At 40.5% G+C, this 23,383-nt stretch overlaps 1 protein-coding gene across 1 annotated transcript in view; it reads left to right on the forward strand.

Annotated features, from left to right (window-relative positions):
* LOC115029063 (uncharacterized) overlaps positions 1–23,383 on the forward strand; it is a 78,594-nt gene that overhangs the window by 14,887 nt on the left and 40,324 nt on the right. Inside the window, 5 exon segments of the mRNA XM_085830981.1 lie at positions 3,529–3,684; positions 3,883–4,023; positions 4,026–4,157; positions 4,340–4,346; positions 19,727–20,180. Of these exon segments, the coding sequence (XP_085687107.1) occupies positions 3,529–3,684; positions 3,883–4,023; positions 4,026–4,157; positions 4,340–4,346; positions 19,727–20,180 (890 nt within the window).

The raw sequence follows: 23,383 nt of genomic DNA on the forward strand, positions 1-23,383 counted from the left end.
CTCCCTTTTCCCTGTCTAATCACAGGCCTCCTCTGCACTAATGTAATTGGACAGGAAAAATCCTACGACAGCTAAAGACCCTGAAGTGACTCCATTTCTTTAATTGCCCAAAGTTTAACAAAATTACCAAAGATATAAGTGACTAGATAGACATCTTTAAGTTCATTTTGTTAACATGAATATACCCTTCAGAACTTTAGGGACTTTTAATGAATATTGATCCTTAAGTATACTATCTTTAAGTCTCATCCTCCATAAGGCCTGGGCAACACAGTTGGAACTCTTATCACTTGGCTTCAAGCTGTTAAGGTTTTGTTTGCCTCTTTAATAATAGAATTTACCTCACTTAAATAAATTGATATTTTTACTAGAGGGCTGGAGAGATGACTCAGCAGTTAAGAGCACTGACTGCTCTTCCAAAAGTCCTGAGTTCAAATCTCAGCAACCACATGATGGTTCACGACCATCTGTACAGCTACAGTATAATCATATACATAAAATAAATAAATAAATCTTTTTTAAAAATAATTTTACTAGAGTTATAGCTTCAAATCATTTCTTTGTAACCTTTTAAAATGGTTTCGTTGATTCTGTGGTGTTGCTGCCGACCAGCAGCTTGCAACGAACGGTTCAACTGAGATGGCAACTCGGGCTGCAAGAGAGGAACTAGACGGGCAGAAGAAAGAACGGAGCCAAGTCAAAATCACTCTGATCAAAGCTCAATTTTACTTGTTCCGACACTCAGTTATGAAGGAAGGGGGAGGGGACCCAATTCCCGCCAAATAATCTCAGGGTCCAGTAGCAGGGTGAGCAAGTGTGTGGCTCCAAACAGCAAAGCGGCATGGTCCAGCAGTGGGCGTGGCAGAACGAATGAGCAGGAAGCTCCACCCCTGAGCAAGCAGGTTTCAGGCTGGGGGAGGGGAGACCACACTGTGGTAGAAATTTTACATGTCAGTCAGAGGTTTAGGGATGTTAGTAGCACTGGGTAACAGAGCAACTTTTGTAAACAACCAAGAGGAGGAAGGATAGAACAGGAGTTCAGTCTGTACCTGACAGAAGAATCAATTGAGATTCCTCATTTGCTTTGGACCAGGCATCTGACCCTTTACCTATATCTCCCTTCCTTAAGCAATTTCAAATGGAGAGATGATAATGTAACAAGTAAATTTACCATTGATTCTAAGAAAACTTCATGAAGAGATGGCTGTTAAAAAATATATCTATTTTTTTCTGGGGCCCCCTTACTTATAACAAGTTTTCTCATGACTGCAGAGGTTGATCCCACAACCCAGTTTTAGTTTTTCTGGCTGTGGCCTGTATAATCTATTGTCTCCAGAAAGCATTGAAAGCCCATCAAGTTAATGCTTCACTCCATATAACCAGCTGAGAGGAGTGACTAGATACCCAGTTGAGACTTCAGTGACCTTGCATATATCCCCCTTTAAAAAAGAACAGTTAACATCTTACATGCCCAGGCATGATCATTTTTAGCAAGCACAGCTAGAGTTATGAAGATGGTAGTTGTTCAGCTTAGAAGATACTGGGTAATATCAATTAAATTAGAAAAAGGATAAATCTGAACTACACACACAGGGTAATGTGATTGTCTTAGTCAGGGTTTCTATTCCTGCACAAACATCATGACCAAGAAGGAAGTTGGGGAGGAAAGGGTTTATTCGGCTTACACTTCCATAGTGCTGTTCATCACCCAAGGAAGTCAGGACTGGAACTCAAGCAGCTCAGAAGGCAGGAGCTGATGCAGAAGCCATGGAGGGATGTTCTTTGTTGGCTTGCTTCCCCTGGCTTGCTCAGCCTGCTTTCTTAGAGAACCAAGACTACCAGCCCAGGGATTGGCCCACCCACAAGGGGATCTCCCCCCCTTGATTACTAATTGAGAAAATGCCTTACAGTTGGATCTTGTGGAGGCATTTCCCCAACTGAAGCTCCTTTCTCTGTGATAACTCCAGCCTGTGTCAAGTTGACACAAAACTAGCCAGTACAGTGATGAATTAATATTACCTGTGCACATACTATTAAATCATTATGGTTTGAATAATAGGAGTTTTCCCCCTTACCTCAGTCTGGACCAGACAAAATATCCCTACCTACCTCCTTGGAGGACCAGAAGTACTAGGTTGGGTTTTGCTGTCAGGAAATACTTTGGCAATTTCAGGACTTTCTGGCCTTGATATGTTTGGGGAATTCCTTTCATGGGTCTCCTTTAAGAGTAAATATGTTGACTGAAGAAGTAATGGATAAAGCTTTTCAGTTAAATCGCCTTATGTTATTTCTGTGGATGAGTGATTAAATAATCTGCTTAATGTATGATGTCTCAGCTGTTTTGTGCCTTATGTTTTGTCCCTTTCCCACATGAACAATTACTGATACCAGAGGCAGGCCAGGGGTCTAAATTTTCAAGAGTTTCTCTTCCATTTATTCAAACTATTTGTTTTATGTTGTAAAAGAGTGGATCTTATAATGCTGCAGGTGAGGCTACATGACAGTGTTTTCTCAGCAGGAGTGAGCTTGGGTGAGCAGTTGGAAAGAACTCAGGCAAAATGGAGTCAGTCACACTGGGCAGTTTAGTAACTGCCCTTTTACTGCTTTTATGCCTCATAACATTTCACATTTTCTACATGCCTACGTGTGAAACTTGTAAGACAGTAACCTCTCATGAGTTTCTCCATTTCACCCTCATGTTTAATGAAAGTCATCTCAACTGAGTTCTTTGTGAATAATGAAGATATTCTCTAAAGGTTTTCTTATCACATACTCAGTAACAAGGATTGAAAACACATGCCCTTTGTGGATATATAGTCAAAGATGTAGTCAAAGATCAAAACTGTCGGCAACTAGGAGGAAGTGCTTAACAGATCACCAATATGCTTTTCAGCAATTTTCTTTTCAGCAAAAGAAAACATAAAAACATAAAATACTGCCTTGAATTGCTGAGATATATTATGTTGTCTTCTGGAGACTGTACTTGTATGCAGTGTAACTTTTGTACATTCAAAACTGTCTATGCTGTTTTATGTCAGCATAAATGTCTATGCTGAATATAAAAGTTGTGTATTTCAATGTTCATCCAATCTCATTTAAGCACAATGAACATTTTCTTCAGGCTTGTCTCCTATATTGCTTGATGGGCATATTTCTCCTAGAAAACTGCCCTTACAAATTCCTTAGCTATTTAGCTCTGAATAATATGCCACTATTTCTATGTTCTATTTGGTTGTCCAATAGAAGTATAGATTATTTCCACCTACTCTATTTTGTTAATTGTCCTCTATGTCTACAGGTCTTGAAATATACTGTAGATGTTTATTTAGGATTAAATATATATATATTATACATATATACACATACATATATATACATACATATATATGTTAATGTTTCCATTTTTAAATTAAGCATTCTAACTATAAAGAATATTCCTTAGCTCTTGTTCATATCTCAACTTTTTCTCAGCAGAAAGAATAGACAATGAGTTTAATGACCACAGCAAGGCCACTGATCATAACTTACAACTTATTCAACACCAGAGAATTCATTCAGGGGAGAAACCCTACAAGTGAGGAGAATGTGGTAAGGCCCTTAGTTCTCATAACACACTTTCCATACACCAGAGACATCACACTGGAGAAAAATCCTACAAGTGTGAAGAGTGTCATAAGGCCCTTAGCACTCGCTCATCAGTTTTTTAAAAACTATTTATTTATTTATTATATGTAAGCACACTATAGCTGTCTTCAGACACTCCAGAAGAGGGCATCAGATTTTTGTTATGGATGGTTGTGAGCCACCATGGGTTGCTGGGATTTGAACTCAGGACCTTTGGAAGAGCAGTCAGCGCTCTTAACCACTGAGCCATCTCACCAGCCCCCCGCTCATCACTTTTTATACACCAGAAAAACCATACTGATGAAAAAACCTACAGGTGTGAAGAATGTGGTAAAGCCTTTTGCTATCCTTCAATGCCGAAGCAACATCAAAGAATTCATTCTGGAGAGAATCCCTACAGGTTGAAGAATGTGGTAAAAGATTTTACTGTTGTCTACACTTTCAGGAACATCAAACAATTCCCACAGGAAAGAAACCTTACAAGTGTGAACAGGGTGGTAAATTTCTTTCCTCATCTTCTTCCCTTTGAAGGCATTAAAAAAAAAGATCACTGAAGAAAACCACTATCAGTGTGGGGGATGATGAGTAGCCTTTGTTAGTCTTTATAGCTTTACTCAACACAAGACAGTCCCATACTGGAGTCAGGTCTTAAGGAGTTCTTAAAAAGTATATATTTCTTCAGGCCTTAAAAGACATCAATTGATTCATTCTGAACACAAACTGTGTAAGTGTGTGGGACGTGGTAAGAACTTGACCAATCCTTCAGATCTATCCAAAGCCAATCGCTCTATAGTGCAGACAATTAAGTTAATTATTTTGGAAGGTCAGCACAAACATCTAACGTCTAGCATCACCAATTCGAAAAATGTCACCAGAGAACAGTAGAGACTGCTCTTTGCTGTAACCTCCCCATCAATATCCTCAACCTTCAATCTTGTATGGATGGATGAGTTTCTTTCTTAACTATAAATAGGAAATGAAACTGTTGCCATATTGTAACTTGGCCATTTAGGTGCCCAGATTATGAGATCTGGGCTGTGAAGGGATGACTGTCATTACTTCCTAGCGGGGTCACCCAGTCTCTTGTCATAACATTTCTCCTAGCTGTGAAGGAAGCTCTGTAAACTCACATCTCACACCAAGTTGGTGGTTAGTGAAATGTTCTGTATTGGTTCTAACCTGGGCTGAAAAGTCATTAGTGTTTTCCTCCCCAGGAAAGGCTAACAGAACATATTGAAGTTATGTTTGGTTCCAGAACAAAGCATCTCCTATTTCTTTTAGTTTCAGAATGGTATTTCTCATATGACTCTTTCATATTATACCAACTTGGCAGTGTATTGAAATAAGGACCCAAGCCTCATGCACTCAGACAGCAGAAGTGATGTGTTTGTTTAGTGGATATGTGATTGTCAACCCTGAAATATTTTAACTGCAGTGCTGACTTTTACTATTGATACAGAGTCTAAAACACCATTTAAAACGTGTGTTTTCTAATTTAATGTAAATTGTTAAAAGAATAGCAATTAAAATCTAAAAGTTAAGAGTCATTAATTTTAAATAGTTAAAATATCTTGTGTGTGTCCAAAATTGTGTTTTTAGTCATGCTATGTTCAAATGAAATTTATTTACAGAAACAAGATGGGGAAAAGACCAATTATATCTCTCATTGTTTAGTCTTCTGTATATGATATTAAAGTACATCGTAAAACACCTACCTTAAAGAATTTAAAATAAACCTTTTTTAAAAAAGACTTATTTATTTCATTCATATGTGTACACTGTAGCTGTCTTCAGACACACCAGAAGAGTGCATCAGATCCCATTACAGATGGTTGTGAGGTACCATTTGATTGCTGGGAATTGAACTCAGGACCTCAGGAAGAGCAAATAGCCAGTGCTCTTAAACCCTGAGCTATCTCTCCAGCCCAAAATAATCTTTAAAAAATATGACATAAAATTAAAAGTCAAGTGTAATTATGTTGTTTTTAAGCCAAATCCCAAACATTTGGTTTACCAAATGAATATGCTATGGTGAAAGTTTGTTAGCTCAGAGAGGCAGAGAAAGCATACATCTGATGTTCCTACCTTCCACCAACATCCCTGAAGGGAAACCCTCTTCCACGATGTCTTAAATGCCTTCAAATGAAAGATCCTCCTTTCTCTTTCCTGGGTTTTCTTATGTTTAGTTCCTGCCAACGGTTGTTTGCTCTGCTCTTGACCTGTTGTTGGCTTTACTTAGCTCTTATTTACAGAAGGCTCCTGGGATAAAGGTGTGCACTAGTGCGGAGCCACATCACAACTACTTGTTTACAGTAAACTGAAAGCTCTTGGGGTGAAGCTCTGTGCTAGGGCTGAATCAACACACACACACACACACACACACACACACACATACACACACACCAGGCTTTTCCAGTTCGCAATCTCAGGTTTGTAATGTGATCAAGTATTCTGCAACTTAATTATATATATTTTTAAAAACTGGTTTGGGAAATAGAGTGCTAATGCTAAATATCTTATATGTATTCCTTGCATGGCAGGACATCCCTAGGCTCAAATAGCACCATTTTCCTTGGTGTGTCATAGACCCTATCAGAGTATATTGTATATTAGCCACATTACAGGATAAAGATGCAAGGGAAAATAAGACATGCTGGACATCTGCTGTTCCTCTTCCATTCAGGTTCTAGGCTTTATCAGGAAAACCTCCTCTGTGTATATATATATATATATATATATATATATATATATATATATATACACACACACACACATATGAAGAAATGATGGAGTCTCTACTGAGATATGAAAGATATATATACACCTTTATGGAAGATGAATTATCCTTCCTGTCTCCCATGACCATGAGATGGATTCACTTCTCCAGTGGAGGAGTCTGTACCAACATCCTAAATTTCTCAAGCCCCAGGAAGGCAAATACCAATTATGCTTATTTCAGGGTCTCCCTTAGTGAAATATTTGCAGCAAATGTTCGTTCCTTTCGGATAGCAGTTTGTGTTAGATTGGTTTTTTTTCTCTTTTTTATTGGGTATTTATTTCATTTATATTTCCAATGCTATCCCAAAAGTCCCCCACACGCTCCCCCACCCACTCCCACTTCTTGGCCCTGGAGTTCCCCTGTACTGAGGCATATAAAGTTTGCACGACCAATGGACCTCTCTTTCCACTGATGGCTGACTAGGCCATCTTCTGATTCATATGCAGCTAGAGACACGAGCTCGGGGGGAGGGGGGGGTACTGGTTAGTTCATATTGCTGTTCCACATATAGGATTGCAGATCCCTTTAGCTCCTTGGGTGAACTGGCTTCCCCTGAAAGGTGGGCTGGGGCTGAAAGAGATCAGACGGTGAAAAGAACAAGGCCAAGACAAAACTTTCTGTTCAAAACTTTCTGAAGTTTACTGAGAGTCCGAGTTTATAAATAGTGTAGGCCCACCCCACCCCACCCCACCCCCGCCCCTGCCAGCCCATTCTTGGTGCCTGGAGCCAGCCCTTAGGCGATCTACAGGGTGTGTCTCCGGAACATCTCAAGGACCTTTCAGCAGGAAGCAGAGTCTTGAAGAAGATCAAATAGAGCCATCAAGGTCAGAAGTCACCGTCTGATCTCTTTCACCGTCTGATTCTCTCCTAGGTAATCTTCTTAGTGGCAACAAGGTCAAAGTATGGATCAGCCTGCTTCAAGGCTGAGGGAGGCTACAAATAAACAACACTACAGAGGATAAAACTTGATGATGTGAGCCGGGCGTGGTGGTGTACGCCTTTAATCCCAGCACTCGGGAGGCAGAGGAAGGCAGATTTCTGAGTTCGAGTCCAGCCTGGTCTACAGAGTGAGTTCCAGGACAGCCAAGGCTACACAGAGAAACCCTGTCTCAAAAAACCAAAAACCCAACCAACCAACCAACCAACCAAACAAACAAACAAACAAACAAAAAAATCCCAAAACTTGATGATGCATGGGGCTTTATAGTACTGACTATTGTTCATACCCCTACAGGAGGGTTATAGCAAGATGGTCCCTTGGAATTGATTCATCAACCTGTCACTCCTAGATTACTCTGGTGACTCACATGATTTTCAAAGGGTGCAAGTGCAGTAAGGAAGTAATGGGTATAACAATGAACAACTGACTGAAGTTCTTTTACATTCAGAAGATTGGCAGATTGTGTGAATTAGCTTTACAGGCCAGAGTTTACACCATTTGCCCAGTCATCCTTTTTTACAATTTTTGAAAACTCTATGGATTATCTTTACATTTTAGTATTTCATTGAGCCCTTGCCCAGTGCAGCTTTAGCTTTTACTGATGGATCTGCAAAAAGCAAGGCTGTAGCTATCATTGAAAGAACCTAGTGGGGAAACCCACACTCTCTTCCTGATTTGGCACGCACCCAAAAATCACGAAAATGACTGTCTTGATGTAAACACACGAGGTAGTTTAATGATGGAGCTCCGGACCGACTTGCATCTCACACAGGAGGTAACAGATGTCGGCCACGAGGCTCGAAAGTTAGGGGTTTTTATAGAATAAGGGTCTGGGACTGGGGGAGGAATCAGCGCAGTTACACACAAATGGGCAATTTAAACATCAGAGACCAGTATGTGATAGTAACTCTAAAGGGAGGGTGTTTATCTTGGTCTTCAGGACATCTGGCTAAAACCCAAACCATATCAGCAGGTGGTCCATTACTATCTTGAGCTTGTATGGAGATTGTCCTTGTGTGTCTTTCTTATCTCAATGGCTAGTTGGTTCCTGGGATGACTTTACAGCCTTTGTTCTTTGCTCTAAGCCCAAAGAGCCCTCCTAACTAGCAAGCCGCATGAGACATGGACCTTGAATAAACTTTCTGGCTAGGGCTTTAAAGTCTTGAATTTAGTTTTCTTTCTTTCATCATTAGTGGAACCCCCTGAAACTCCTGCACTAATCGCTGTGATTTTTGCCTTTACTAAGCTACAAGGCTGTCCTTTTAATCTCTACTTTGATTCACAATATGTAGTTAATCTTTTACCAGCTATTGAAACAGCTACTCTGGTTCTAAACAAAGCTACCATATCTTCACTTTTATTTAAGTTACAACTTTTATTTCAAAGCAGAACCTCCCTGTGTTTTATAAGTCAATTACAGGCACATATTTATCTGGGCCCTTGACAGAAGGCAATTGGCAAGCTGATCTTGCTATACAACCTTATATTTGCACAGCTTAGAGCAAGCAGAAGCGTTATGCTATCAAGTAGTTTAAGAAGACAGGCTGTCAGGCAAGAGCCATTTGCCCAGAAACCCATCATTCTTTGCCTAAGGGAGTTAATCTCAGAGGACTCAGACCTAAAGATCTCTGGCAAATGGACATTATGAATGTTCCTTCTTTTAGCAAACGTTCTTTTGTCCACATTTGTGCGGGAACCTTCTCTCATGCCATAGTCACCTGGGCAAGGACAGTATTATTAGAAAACAAACTCATGCTCTGTAAGAATATTACCTACTCTCAACTACATAACAATCTCCTTAGTTTACTGTAAGTGAACATAGATTTTAGAGGAATTTGGTCAAACCTCACAGCTAATCCAGAATGTTTGTATGGGTGAAACTAAAATAATCAAGTTTTTATAAAAAGATAGTATATGTGATAAAGTTGAAACTGCCAACATGGTCTAAGGAAACATATAAGGCCTGAGAATCAGACTGTGGTAAACTCTCCCTAAGTATGCCTGGGCCCCTAATATCATGCTAAATGAGGCTTCCTGTGTGTTCAGTTAGGTTCTGCATGTTCGCTTTGTGCCTATACCATATTAGTTCCTCCTCTTCCTCTTGAATTAACCAATCCCACTAAGAGGAAATGGAAACTGCAGAACAGTTGAGGGTGAATGCTGCATCCTCACAGATCAGCACCTCCCAGAGGAGTCAGTGCCCTCTCAGGTAGGTTTACATGTAACAGACACAAACATACATGCACACACACACACACACACACACACACACACACGCACACGCACACGCACATGCACATGTACACTGGAAGCATAGACATGTTAGAAATGCTAAGGCCTTATGGTTGATGACAGTGCCCTTCACTGCAGCATTCAGGAGGAGTACAGACTAGTCATGACCTCATTCTAAACAGACATGCCAATCAAGTGTTCAGGTGAATGTACTGCTTGACTCTAGTTTCTCTAAGTGGAGCTGTATCCCTGGGTTAACACACTGCCTGGAATACAAGAATTGATAGGAACTTCACATAGTCTCTGTTCTGAATTAGTTTCTCTGTGAATCAGTATGCATCATAGAAACATGAAATCTTCCTTGTGATGGATGGGGTTTGTACCTTTGTCTCAAGCATGAACTGCACAGGACTAAACTTTCCTAAAGAAGTGAGGGAAGCTCAAGACAGATACCAAATATTTAAATAGTCTGAAACATGAATGATGGCATGATCAGAAGAGAGAGGAAATTCTATAAGGAACATCAAAGGGAACAAGGGAAATCCTATAGTGCACAGTGTACCAAGAGTCAGTAGACACACCAGTGTGATCCCAGGAGCTCTGTGCCTCCTCTTGGGAAATGGGGAGGAGGAAAGCCTGTGCTCAGAGAACACCCGGTGGTGACTAGTTTTGATTTCCTGATCTGTCTTAAGCACCTGAGATGCTGCATGTCAGGTAGGATCACCAAGCGTAATTTCATTAAACATCTTAAAGAAATGCTCAGTCCTACATTACCTTCCTGCTTCCTTATTTTTAAGTAAAGCAGACCATGAAAGCATGATTTCCCATGTGTTAGTATGACTTCATAAGTAGATTTGAGCTTTAAAATCACGTTTTACCAGAAATAACTAGCATGTATGATTAACATTACTGACAAAAGCTCGACTCACAGGCTAACATCGCGTGCTGAGACCACAGTACTTCAAAAGAGCCCGAATGCCCTGTGGCTACCCATGTGCCTGTTTCTTTCCAATTTCACTTGCTCACACTTAGGCAGGTACCCAGGCAGTGCACAGAACTCATTTGGTGAGTTCCTGGAAGTCCTTTGTACTGATTTGTGGGAGATGTAGTCCCAACAATTATGACGACACCAGAAGGGGCTGTTGGTACCAAACTTCCGGATTCGTTCTTTTTTTTTTTAATTTTTAATATTTTTATTACATATTTTCCTCAATTACATTTCCAATGCTATCCCAAAAGTCCCCCATAGCGCCCCCCACTTCCCTACCCACCCATTCCCATTCTTTTGGCCCTGGCATTCCCCTATATTGGGGCATATAAAGTTTGCAAGTCCAATGGGCCTCTCTTTCCAGTGATGGCCGACTAGGTCATCTTTCCATACATATGCAGCTAGAGACAAGAGCTCCGGGGTTCTGGTTAGTACATCATGTTGTTCCAACAATAGGGTTACAGATCCCTTTAGCTCCTTGGGTACTTTCTCTAGCTTATCCATTGGGAGCCCTGTGATACATCCAATAGCTGACTGTGAATATCCACTCCTGTGTTTGCTAGGCCCTGGCATCGTCTCACAAGAGACAGCTATATTTGAGTCCTTTCAGCAAAATCTTGCTAGTGTATGCAATGGTGTCAGCGTTTAGAAGCTGATTATGGGATGGATCCCTGGATACGGCAGTCTCTAGATGGTCCATCCTTTCATCACAGCTACGAACTTTGTCTCTGTAACTCCTTCCCTGGGTGTTTTGTTCCCAATTCTAAGAAGGTGCACAGTGTCCACACTTTGGTCTTCATTCTTCTTGAGTTTCATGCGTTTATATCTTGGGTATCCTAAGTTTTGGGCTAATATCCACTTATCAGTGAATACATATTGTGTGAGTTCTTTTGTGATTGTGTTACTTCACTCAAGATGATGCCCTCTAGGTCCATCCATTTGGCTAGGAATTTCATAAATTCGTTCTTTTTAATAGCTGAGTAGTACTCCATTGTGTAAATGTACCATAATTTCTGTATCCATTCCTCTGTTGAGGGACATCTGGGTTCTTTCCAGCTTCTGGCTATTATAAATAGGGCTGCTATGAACATAGTGGAGCATGTGTCCTTTTTACCGGTTGGGACATCTTCTGGATATATGCCCAGGAGAGGTATTGCTGGATCCTCTGGTAGTACTATGTCCAATTTTCTGAGGAACCGCCAGACTGATTTCCAGAGTGGTTGTACAAGCTTGCAATCCCACCAACAATGGAGGAGTGTTCCTCTTTCTCCACATCCTAGCCAGCATCTGCTTTCACCTGAATTTTTGATCTTAGCCATTCTGACTGGTGTGAGGTGGAATCTCAGGGTTGTTTTGATTTGCATTTCCCTGATGATTAAGGATGTTGAACATTTTTTCAGGTGCTTCTCTGCCATTCGGTATTCCTCAGGTGAGAATTCTTTGTTCAGTTCTGAGCCCCATTTTTTAATGGGGTTATTTGACTTTCTGGAGTCCACCTTCTTGAGTTCTTTATATATATTGGATATTAGTCCCTTATCTGATTTAGGATAGGTGAAGATCCTTTCCCAATCTGTTGGTGGTTTTTTTCTCTTATTGATGGTGTCTTTAGCCTTGCAGAAGCTTTGTAGTTTCATGAGGCCCACTTGTCAATTCTCGATCTTACGCACAAGCCATTGCTGTTCTATTCAAGAATTTTTCCCCTGTGCCCATATCTTCAAGGCTTTTCCCCACTTTCTCCTCTATAAGTTTCAGTGTCTCTGGTTTTATGTGAAGTTCCTTGATCCACATAGACTTGACCTTAGTACAAGGAGAAAGGAATGGATCGATTTGCATTCTTCTACATGTTAACAACCAGTTGTGCCAGCACCATTTGTTGAAAATGCTGTCTTTCTTCCACTGGATGTTTTTAGCTCCCTTGTCGAAGATCAAGTGACCGTAGGTGTGTGGGTTCATTTCTGGGTCTTCAATTCTATTCCATTGGTCTATTTGTCTGTCACTATACCAGTACCATGCAGTTTTTATCACAATTGCTCTGTAGTAGAGCTTTAGGTCCGGCATGGTGATTCCACCAGAGGTTCTTTTATCCTGGAGAAGAGTTTTTGCTATCCTAGGTTTTTTGTTTTTCCAGATGAATTTGCAGATTGCACTTTCTAATTCGTTGAAGAATTGAGTTGGAATTTTGATGGGGATTGCATTGAATCTGCAGATTGCTTTTGGCAAGATAGCCATTTTTACAATGTTGATCCTGCCAATCCATGAGCATGGGAGATCTTTCCATCTTCTGAGATCTTCTAGAATTTCTTTCTTCAGAGACTTGAAGTTTTTATTATACAGATCTTTCACTTCCTTAGTTAGAGTCACGCCAAGATATTTAATATTATTTGTGACTATTGAGAAGGGTGTTGTTTCCCTAATTTCTTTCTCAGCCTGTTTATTCTTTGTGTAGAGAAAGGCCATTGATTTGTTTGAGTTAATTTTATATCCAGCTACTTCACCGAAGCTGTTTATCAGGTTTAGGAGTTCTCTGGTGGAATTTTTAGGGTCACTTATATATACTATCATATCATCTGCAAAGAGTGATATTTTGACTTCATCTTTTCCAATTTGTATCCCTTTGATCTCCTTTTGTTGTCGAATTGCTCTGGCTAGGACTTCAAGTACAATGTTGAATAGGTATGGAGAAAGTGGACAGCCTTGTCTAGTCCCTGATTTTAGAGGGATTGCTTCAAGCTTCTCACCATTTACTTTGATGTTGGCTACTGGTTTGCTGTAGATTGCTTTTATCATGTTTAGGTATGGGCCTTGAATTCCTGATCTTTCCAAGACTTTTATCATGAATGGGTGTTGGATCTTGTCAAATGCTTTTTCCGCATCTAACGAGATGACCATGTGGTTTTTGTCTTTGAGTTTGTTTATATACTGGATTACGTTGATGGATTTCCGTATATTGAACCATCCCTGCATCCCTGGGATGAAACCTACTTGGTCAGGATGGATGATTGTTTTGATGTGTTCTTGGATTCGGTTAGCAAGAACTTTATTGAGGATTTTTGCATCAATATTCATAAGGGATATTGGTCTGAAGTTTTCTATCTTTGTTGGGTCTTTTTGTGGTTTAGGTATCAGAGTAATTGTGGCTTCATAGAATGAGTTGGGTAGAGTACCTTCTGTTTCTATTTTGTGGAATAGTTTGTGAAGAACTGGGATTAGATCTTCTTTGAAGGTCTGATAGAACTCTGCACTAAACCCATCTGGTACTGGGCTTTTTTTGGTTGGGAGACTATTAATGACTGCTTCTATTTCTTTGGGGGATATAGGGCTGTTTAGATCATTAACCTGATCTTGATTCAACTTTGGTACCTGGTATCTGTCTAGGAACTTCTCCATTTCATCCAGGTTCTCCAGTTTTGTTGAGTATAGCCTTTGGTAGAAGGATCTGATGGTGTTTTGGATGTCTTCAGGATCTGTTGTTATGTCTCCTTTTTCATTTCTGATTTTGTTAATTAGGATGCTTTCCCTGTGCCCTCTAGTGAGTCTGGCTAAGGGTTTATCTATCTTGTTGATTTTCTCAAAGAACCAGCTCCTTGATTGGTTGATTCTTTGAATAGTTCTTCTTGTTTCCACTTGGTTGATTTCGCCCCTGAGTTTGATTATTTCCTGCCGTCTACTCCTCTTGGGTGAATTTGCTTCCTTTTGTTCTAGTGCTTTTAGGTATGTTGTCAAGCTGCTAATGTGTGCTCTCTCTAGTTTCCTTTTGGAGGCACTCAGAGCTATGAGTTTTCCTCTTAGAAATGCTTTCATTGCGTCCCATAAGTTTGGGTATGTTGTGGCTTCATTTTCATTGAACTCTAAAAAGTCCTTAAGTTCTTTCTTTATTCCTTCCTTGACCAAGGTATCATTGAGAAGAGTGTTGTTCAGTTTCCACGTGAAGGTTGGCTTTCTATTATTTATTTTTTTATTGAAGATCAGCCTTAGTCCATGGTGATCTGATAGGATTCATGGGACAATTTCAATATTTTTGTATCTGTTGAGTCCTGTTTTGTGCCTAATTACGTGGTCAATTTTGGATAAGGTACCATGAGGTGCTGAGAAGAAGGTATATCCTTTTGTTTTAGGGTAAAATGTTCTGTAGATATCTGCCAGATCCATTTGATCCATAACTTCTGTTAGTTTCACTGTGTCCCTGTTTAGTTTCTGTTTCCATGATCTGTCCATTGGTGAAAGTGGTGTGTTGAAGTCTCCCACTATTATTGTATGAGGTGCAATGTGTGCTTTGAGATTTACTAAAGTTTCTTTAATGAATGAGGCCGCCTTTGTATTTGGAGCATAGATATTCAGGATTGATAGTTCCTCTTGGAGGATTTTACCTTTGATGAGTATGAAGTGCCCCTCCCTGTCTTTTTTGATGACTTTGGGTTGGAAGTCAATCTTATCAGATATTAGAATGGCTACTCCAGCTTGTTTCTTCATACCATTTGCTTGGAAAATTGTTTTCCAGCCTTTCATTCTGAGGTAGTGTCTATCTTTTTCTCTGAGATGAGTTTCCTGTAAGCAGCAAAATGTTGGGTCTTGTTTGTGTAGCCAGTTTGTTAGTCTATGTCTTTTTATTGGGGAGTTGAGTCCATTGATATTAAGAGATATTAAGGAAAAGTAATTGTTGTTTCCTGTTATTTTTGTTGTTAAAGTTGGCATTCTGTTCTTGTGGCTGTCTTCTTTTAGGTTTGTCGAGGGGTTACCTTCTTGTTGTTTCTAGGGCGTGGTTCCCGTCCTTGTATTGTTTTTTTCCTGTTATTATCCTTTGAAGGGCTGGATTCGTGGAGAGATAATGTGTGAATTTGGTTTTGTCGTGGAATACTTTGGTTTCTCCATCTATGTTAATTGAGAGTTTGGCTGGGTATAGTAGTCTGGGCTGGAATTTGTGTTCTTTTAGTGTGTGTATAACATCTGTCCAGGATCTTCTGGCTTTCATAGTCTCTGGTGAAAAATCTGGTGTAATTCTGATAGGCTTGCCTTTATATGTTACTTGGCTTTTTTCTCTTACTGCTTTTAGTATTCTATCTTTATTTAGTGCATTTGTTGTTCTGATTATTATGTGTCGGGAGGTATTTCTTTTCTGGTCCAGTCTATTTGGAGTTCTGTAGGCTTCTTGTATGTTCATGTGCATCTCTTTCTTTAGATTTGGGAAGTTTTCTTCTATAATTTTGTTGAAGATGTTTGCTGGTCCTTTGAGTTGAAAATCTTCATTCTCATCCACTCCTATTATCCGTAGGTTTGGTCTTCTCATTGTGTCCTGTATTTCCTGGATGTTTTGCGTTAGGATCTTTTTGCATTTTCCATTTTCCTTGATTGTTGTGCCGATGTTCTCTATGGAATCTTCTGCACCTGAGATTCTCTCTTCCATCTCTTGTATTCTGTTGCTGATGCTCGCATCTATGGTTCCAGATTTCTTTCCTAGGGTTTCTATCTCCAGTGTTGCCTCATTTTGGGTTTTCTTTATTGTGTCTACTTCCCTTTTTAGGTCTAGTATGGTTTTGTTCATTTCCATCATCTGATTGGATGTGTTTTCCTGTTTCTCTTTAAGGACTTCTACCAGTTTGGTTGTGTTTTCCTGTTTTTCTTTAAGGACTTGTAACTCTTTAGCCTATACTCCTGTAGTTCTTTAAAGTCCTTCTTGATGTCCTCTACCATCATCATGAGATATGCTTTTAAATCCAGGTCTAGCTTTTCAGGTGTGTTGGGGTGCCCTGGACTGGGCGAAGTGGGAGTGTTGGGTCCTGATGATGGTGAGTGGTCTTGTTTTCTGTTAGTAAGATTCTTACGTTTACCTCTCGCCATCTGGTATCTCTGGAGTTGTTATAGTTTTCTCTGTTCAGAGGTTGTTCTTCTGGTGATTCTGAGTATCATCTGTCAGCAGACCTGGGAGACAGGCTCTGTCCTCTGAGTTTCAGTTGTTAGAGCACTCCCTGCTGACAAGCTTTCCTCTTAAAGGGAAGGTGTACAGATATCTGGCGTTTGGACTTCGTCCTGGCCGAAGAAGAAGGCCGAAAACAGGACCTTTCCCAGATGCTGTGTTGCTTTGGCAGGTCACAGAAGCTGTCAGCTTCTGTGGTGCACACTCTCAGCTGTGCAGACTAAGTTCCTAAGTTCAGTGGAGTCCTGGATCCAAGATGTGCTCCCTGCTCCTGAGGCAGAGGGCTCCTGTGCAGGGCAGACCACTGTCTTCCAGCTGGGAGGGTGCCGGATGTCTGCGGCCCCAAAAGGGTGCTGCCTCAGCGGCTCTGTGGCTCCCGCCTGTCCCAGAAGCTGTCTGCCTCTGTGGTCCTCACTCTCACCTGTGCAGACTAAGTTCGGTGGAGTCCCGGAGCCAAGATGGCGCTCCCTGCGGGGCGGATCACTCTCCTCCGGCTGGGAGGGTGCCGGATGTCTGCAGCCCCAAAAGGGTGCTGCCTCAGCGGCTCTGTGGCTCCCACCTGTCCCAGAAGCTGTCTGCCTCTGTGGTCCTCACTCTCATCTGTGCAGACTAAGTTCGGCGGAGTCACACTTGGGGGTCTTAAGGTTTACAAATAGTAGGTTCCTGTTCATGCAAAATGCACAGTTCTCTTCTTGAAGGGTTAAGAGAATAGTTTAGCCCAGAGCCATTTAATTGGCCATGATCTGAGAAGACAGATTTAGTTTAATGCAAATTCCATACTCCAACTTGGAAGCAGTTTCATGGTTTTACAGAACAAATAATGCCATTAGCCAAGTAAATATTAAAATGCATTGGTGTGAGTCTGATAGAGGTATGTACTGTGAGACATGGGAGATGTTCTATTCACCTAAGATACCATTTGATGAGATTTTAGCTTTTGGACTGATAGAAGCTCATGTTCTGCCTAGTCAGTGGATTCTGGGAGTTTTTTTTATCTATTGTCACAAGCTGTGTGGTGCACTACAGAGTAAGGTAATGACTGCCCTTGAAGAGAAAGCCAGCCCAAGGTAAGGCAGCTAACCCTGAACCTGCAAAATTCCAGGCTCTGCCCCTCCGTGAACTTCCACATGAGCCACCAGTCTCTGCACACACAGACTCCTTACAAGAGTTTTGCATTCACAGTCAGACACTCATTGTTTTGTTTTTGTGTTTGCTTTTTCTCCTCCACAGCCCGTCCCCCTATCTCAGGTGATCTTGCTTATATTGTCACTCTTCAGTCAAATCAAGAGTTAGTGAGCCTAGCTCATGGCATTGAAGCTTACTCTAAGGAAGCATGGGCTTCAGACCACTCTGTCCTATCTACTGGGATTTTCAATGAGTTTGCAACCATGTCTAGATTAATAGACATTTCCTAGTTAATGTTGCTAATCCTTAGGAAAAATATAGGAGTATGTGAAGTCAGAAACCTGCCTTGTACATCAAAACACATTCCTTACAATGTATTGATGGTACAGCAACATGGGCCTTTTTTTTTTTTTATAATTATCAAACTGAGAATTGTTCTTTAAAGACCTGTAAAGAATTACGTGGGAATTTTGGTGAGAAGTGCATTGAATTTGTAGGTTGATTTTGCTAAGATGGCCATTTTCATTGTTAAGCGTACTTACCCTTGTGCATAGGGAACCTTTCTATCTTATGATATCTTGTAGGATACTGAGGGCAAATGCCAGCATGATCTTTTATATTGTTGTTGTTGTTGGTTTTTTTAATGAAATCTAGTCATATGGTTTTTAGGAAAAAAAATACAGGCATGACTACCAGTCAGCCACATGCTGCAAAAGTGATTGTTGTTTTATTAGTTTTGTGTGTCTGACTTAATAACAGCTTCCTTTATTTTTTTCCATTATGAAACAGCTCTATATTCCTTAACCCAAATACATTATTTTTCTTTATATTCTTCTTTTTGGTAATTTTGAGGTCATCTTAATGTGGTTACAAGTGCATGTCTTTAGTTTGAATGAACTTTTAGTGACATCATAAAAGTAAAAGACTTAGAGAACTGCGGTACAGTTTCTCTCTGTTATGCTCCTCAATTCACTGCTTAATTTGTAGTATTATTTAGTGATGTTACAGCATGCAATGTGGTCATTTGTGAAAACATGGATGATGTTAGATTTGTGAGCACAGAACAAAGAGAGGAAAGGCAGGAAAGAGGCTGATAACAACAGATGAGGCTGCTTGTTAGTACACACAGAGATGGGCAGCGACTCTCCTGGGAACATGAGGGGAGAAACCTGGCTTGAACCTTTTAGAGACACAGGTGAGGGGCTTGGGAACGAGGAAGTGGGTGCTACTCTAGGAGGCCATGCAGAGATGAATCACACACGGATGGTAATGAGAGCACAGGGTACCTCAGAAACAGCTGCCTTAGGGCAGATATCCCCAGTTGCAGGAGAAGTGTTGGATCCCCCTATAACTGCAACATTGACTCCTTCATGGCACTGTATCCTGTGTCAGATTTGCCTGGCCAAGTCCACTGCTGGCTGAAGACAGAAAACTAAAGTTCCCATTGTCCTTTTGTGGAGCCTCTGAGACAGCCTTGGGTCTGTGTAGATTCCCACAGTGACTCCACTTATCGCTAAATTTCTTATTCATACCTTGTTAATATACTGTGATTATATTGTCTACGAGCTCTTCATGTATCTAACCATTGGCTGCTCAAACTCAGACCCTTGGTGCCCTGTTGTTTGCATTTGTTTGTACATGCTCAGGATGCTGACCTCAGCCCAGAGGTTCTCATCAGATCTGCATTTTCAGTGGATTTGTCATTGTGATAGTGCATATTGGGTTGAGAAGTACCTTCTCCATCACCATGGCTCTCTACTGTGAGAAATATGGGTAATGTGTGCTGTAGTATAATACTAGCAGGGGACACTAAAGTATATATTTTTTCAGAAGTTTACAATTTATTTTTTATTGTTCTGGCTAGATTATTGTGCACTTGAAACAAACTTTGCTTATGAGAGTATGGAAATATCAATTTAAGAAATACCTCTCTAAGATTAGACTGTGTATTAGTCTGTATAACCTTTTCCTAGTGACTGATGGAACATGGCACAGCCTGACATGTGAGGTGCTACATCTGGGCTGGTGGCCAAAATCGCCAGTTGCTTGATTTAGGAATGAATCCCTACAGTGTGAAGAATGTGCCAAGTCCTTCCTTATTCCATCATTAAATTCTGAAGAGAACAGAATTCATACAGGAGAAAATCCTTACAAATGTGAAGTTTGTGGCAAGGCCTTCTGCATTCCAATATTACTTTCTAAACACAAGATAATTCATAAAGGAGAGAATCCCTACAAGTGTGATATATGTGATAAGGCCTTCCAACATCCATCAAGACTTTCCAGACATAAAAAGATTCATTCAGAAGAGAAACTATACAAGTGTGAAGTATGTGGAAAGGCCTTCCACTTTCCATCAATACTTTTGGTACACAAGCGAATTCATACAGGAGAGAAACCATACAAGTGTGAAGAACGTGGTAAGGCCTTCCACATTTCATCATTTCTTTCTAAACACAAAATAATTCATAGAGGACAAAAACCCTAAAAATGTGAGGTATGTGGCAAGGCCTTCCATTATCCATCAAGACTTTCCAACCATAAGAAAATCCATTCAGGAGAGAAACCATACAAGTGTGAAGTATGTGAGAAGGTACCAGTAAGTCTCCCAAATTGATCCCCGGTTAAAAGGGGGGAAAAGTTTTTCTCACCCGTGGACCCAGTGTGGATAGCTCTTATCCTTGTTGTTTCATTTTCTGTAATGTCGTTTTTCTTTTTTATTTTTTTTTTTAACATCAGGAACTGTTTTAATTTATTTTTTTAATTTTTAATATTTTTATTACATATTTTCCTCAGTTACATTTCCAATTCTATTCCAAAAGTCCCCCATAGCGCCCCCCACTTCCCTACCCACCCATTCCCATTCTTTTGGCCCTGGCATTCCCCTATATTGGGGCATATAAAGTTTGCAAGTCCAATGGGCCTCTCTTTCCAGTGATGGCCGACTAGGCCATCTTTCCATACATATGCAGCTAGAGACAAGAGCTCCGGGGTTCTGGTTAGTACATCATGTTGTTCCAACAATAAGGTTGCAGATCCCTTTAGCTCCTTGGGTACTTTCTCTAGCTTCTCCATTGGGAGCCCTGTGATACATCCAATAGCTGACTGTGAGCATCCACTCCTGTGTTTGCTAGGCCACGGCATCGTCTCACAAGAGACAGCTATATTTGGGTCCTTTCAGCAAAATCTTGCTAGTGTATGCAATGGTGTCAGCGTTTAGAAGCTGATTATGGGATGGATCCCTGGATATGGCAGTCTCTAGATGGTCCATCCTTTCATCACAGCTACGAACTTTGTCTCTGTAACTCCTTCCCTGGGTGTTTTGTTCCCAATTCTAAGAAGGGGCACAGTGTCCACATTTTGGTCTTCATTCTTCTTGAGTTTCATGCGTTTAACAAATTGTATCTTATATCTTGGGTATCCTAAGTTTTGGGCTAATATCCACTTATCAGGGAATACATATTGTGTGAGTTCTTTTGTGATTGTGTTACCTCACTCAAGATGATACCCTCCGGGGCTGGTGAGATGGCTCAGCAGTTAAGAGCACCCAACTGCTCTTCCAAAGGTCAGGAGTTCAAATCCCAGCAACCACATGGTGGCTCACAACCATCCGTAACGAGATCTGACTCCCTCTTCTGGCGTGTCTGAGGACAGCTACAGTGTACTTACATATAATAAATAAATAAATCTTTAAGAAAAAAAAAAAAAAAGATGATACCCTCCAGGTCCATCCATTTGGCTAGGAATTTCATAAATTCGTTCTTTTTAATAGCTGAGTAGTACTCCATTGTGTAAATGTACCATAATTTCTGTATCCATTCCTCTGTTGAGGGACATCTGGGTTCTTTCCAGCTTCTGGCTATTATAAATAGGGCTGCTATGAACATAGTGGAGCATGTGTCCTTTTTACCGGTTGGGACATCTTCTGGATATATGCCCAGGAGAGGTATTGCTGGATCCTCCAGTAGTACTATGTCCAATTTTCTGAGGAACCGCCAGACTGATTTCCAGAGTGGGTACAAGCTTGCAATCCCACCAACAATGGAGGAGTGTTCCTCTTTCTCCACATCCTTGCCAGCATCTGCTGTCACCTGAATTTTTGATCTTAGCCATTCTGACTGGTGTGAGGTGGAATCTCAGGGTTGTTTTGACTTGCATTTCCCTGATGATTTAGGATGTTGAACATTTTTTCAGGTGCTTCTCTGCCATTCGGTATTCCTCAGGTGAGAATTCTTTGTTCAGTTCTGAGCCCCATTTTTTAATGGGGTTATTTGACTTTCTGGAGTCCACCTTCTTGAGTTCTTTATATATATTGGATATTAGTCCCTTATCTGATTTAGGATAGGTGAAGATCCTTTCCCAATCTGTTGGTGGTTTTTTTGTCTTATTGATGGTGTCTTTAGCCTTGCAGAAGCTTTGTAGTTTCATGAGGTCCCACTTGTCAATTCTCGATCTTACAGCACAAGCCATTACTGTTCTATTCAGGAATTTTTCCCCTGTGCCCATATTTTCAAGGCTTTTCTCCACTTTCTCCTCTATAAGTTTCAGTGTCTCTGGTTTTATGTGAAGTTCCTTGATCCACATAGACTTGACCTTAGTACAAGGAGATAGGAATGGATCGATTCGCATTCTTCTACATGATAACAACCAGTTGTGCCAGCACCATTTGTTGAAAATGCTGTTTTTCTTCCACTGGATGGTTTTAGCTCCCGTGTCGAAGATCAAGTGACCATAGGTGTGTGGGTTCATCTCTGGGTCTTCAATTCTATTCCATTGGTCTATTTGTCTGTCACTATACCAGTACCATGCAGTTTTTATCACAATTGCTCTGTAGTAAAGCTTTAGGTCTGGCATGGTGATTCCACCAGAGGTTCTTTTATCCTTGAGAAGAGTTTTTGCTATCCTAGGTTTTTTGTTATTCCAGATGAATTTGCAGATTGCACTTTCTAATTCGTTGAAGAATTGAGTTGGAATTTTGATGGGGATTGCATTGAATCTGTAGATTGCTTTTGGCAAGATAGCCATTTTTACAATGTTGATCCTGCCAATCCATGAGCATGGGAGATCTTTCCATCTTCTGAGATCTTCTAGAATTTCTTTCTTCAGAGACTTGAAGTTTTTATTATACAGATCTTTCACTTCCTTAGTTAGAGTCACGCCAAGATATTTAATATTATTTGTGACTATTGAGAAGGGTGTTGTTTCCCTAATTTCTTTCTCAGCCTGTTTATTCTTTGTGTAGAGAAAGGCCATTGATTTGTTTGAGTTAATTTTATATCCAGCTACTTCACCGAAGCTGTTTATCAGGTTTAGGAGTTCTCTGGTGGAATTTTTAGGGTCACTTATATATACTATCATATCATCTGCAAAGAGTGATATTTTGACTTCATCTTTTCCAATTTGTATCCCTTTGATCTCCTTTTGTTGTCGAATTGCTCTGGCTAGGACTTCAAGTACAATGTTGAATAGGTATGGAGAAAGTGGACAGCCTTGTCTAGTCCCTGATTTTAGAGGGATTGCTTCAAGCTTCTCACCATTTACTTTGATGTTGGCTACTGGTTTGCTGTAGATTGCTTTTATCATGTTTAGGTATGGGCCTTGAATTCCTGATCTTTCCAAGACTTTTATCATGAATGGGTGTTGGATCTTGTCAAATGCTTTTTCCGCATCTAACGAGATGACCATGTGGTTTTTGTCTTTGAGTTTGTTTATATACTGGATTACGTTGATGGATTTCCGTATATTGAACCATCCCTGCATCCCTGGGATGAAACCTACTTGGTC

This window comes from Mus caroli, unplaced genomic scaffold (assembly GCF_978045245.1).
Source record: "Mus caroli unplaced genomic scaffold, Mus_caroli_1 scaffold_15, whole genome shotgun sequence".
Lineage (NCBI taxonomy): Eukaryota > Metazoa > Chordata > Mammalia > Rodentia > Muridae > Mus > Mus caroli.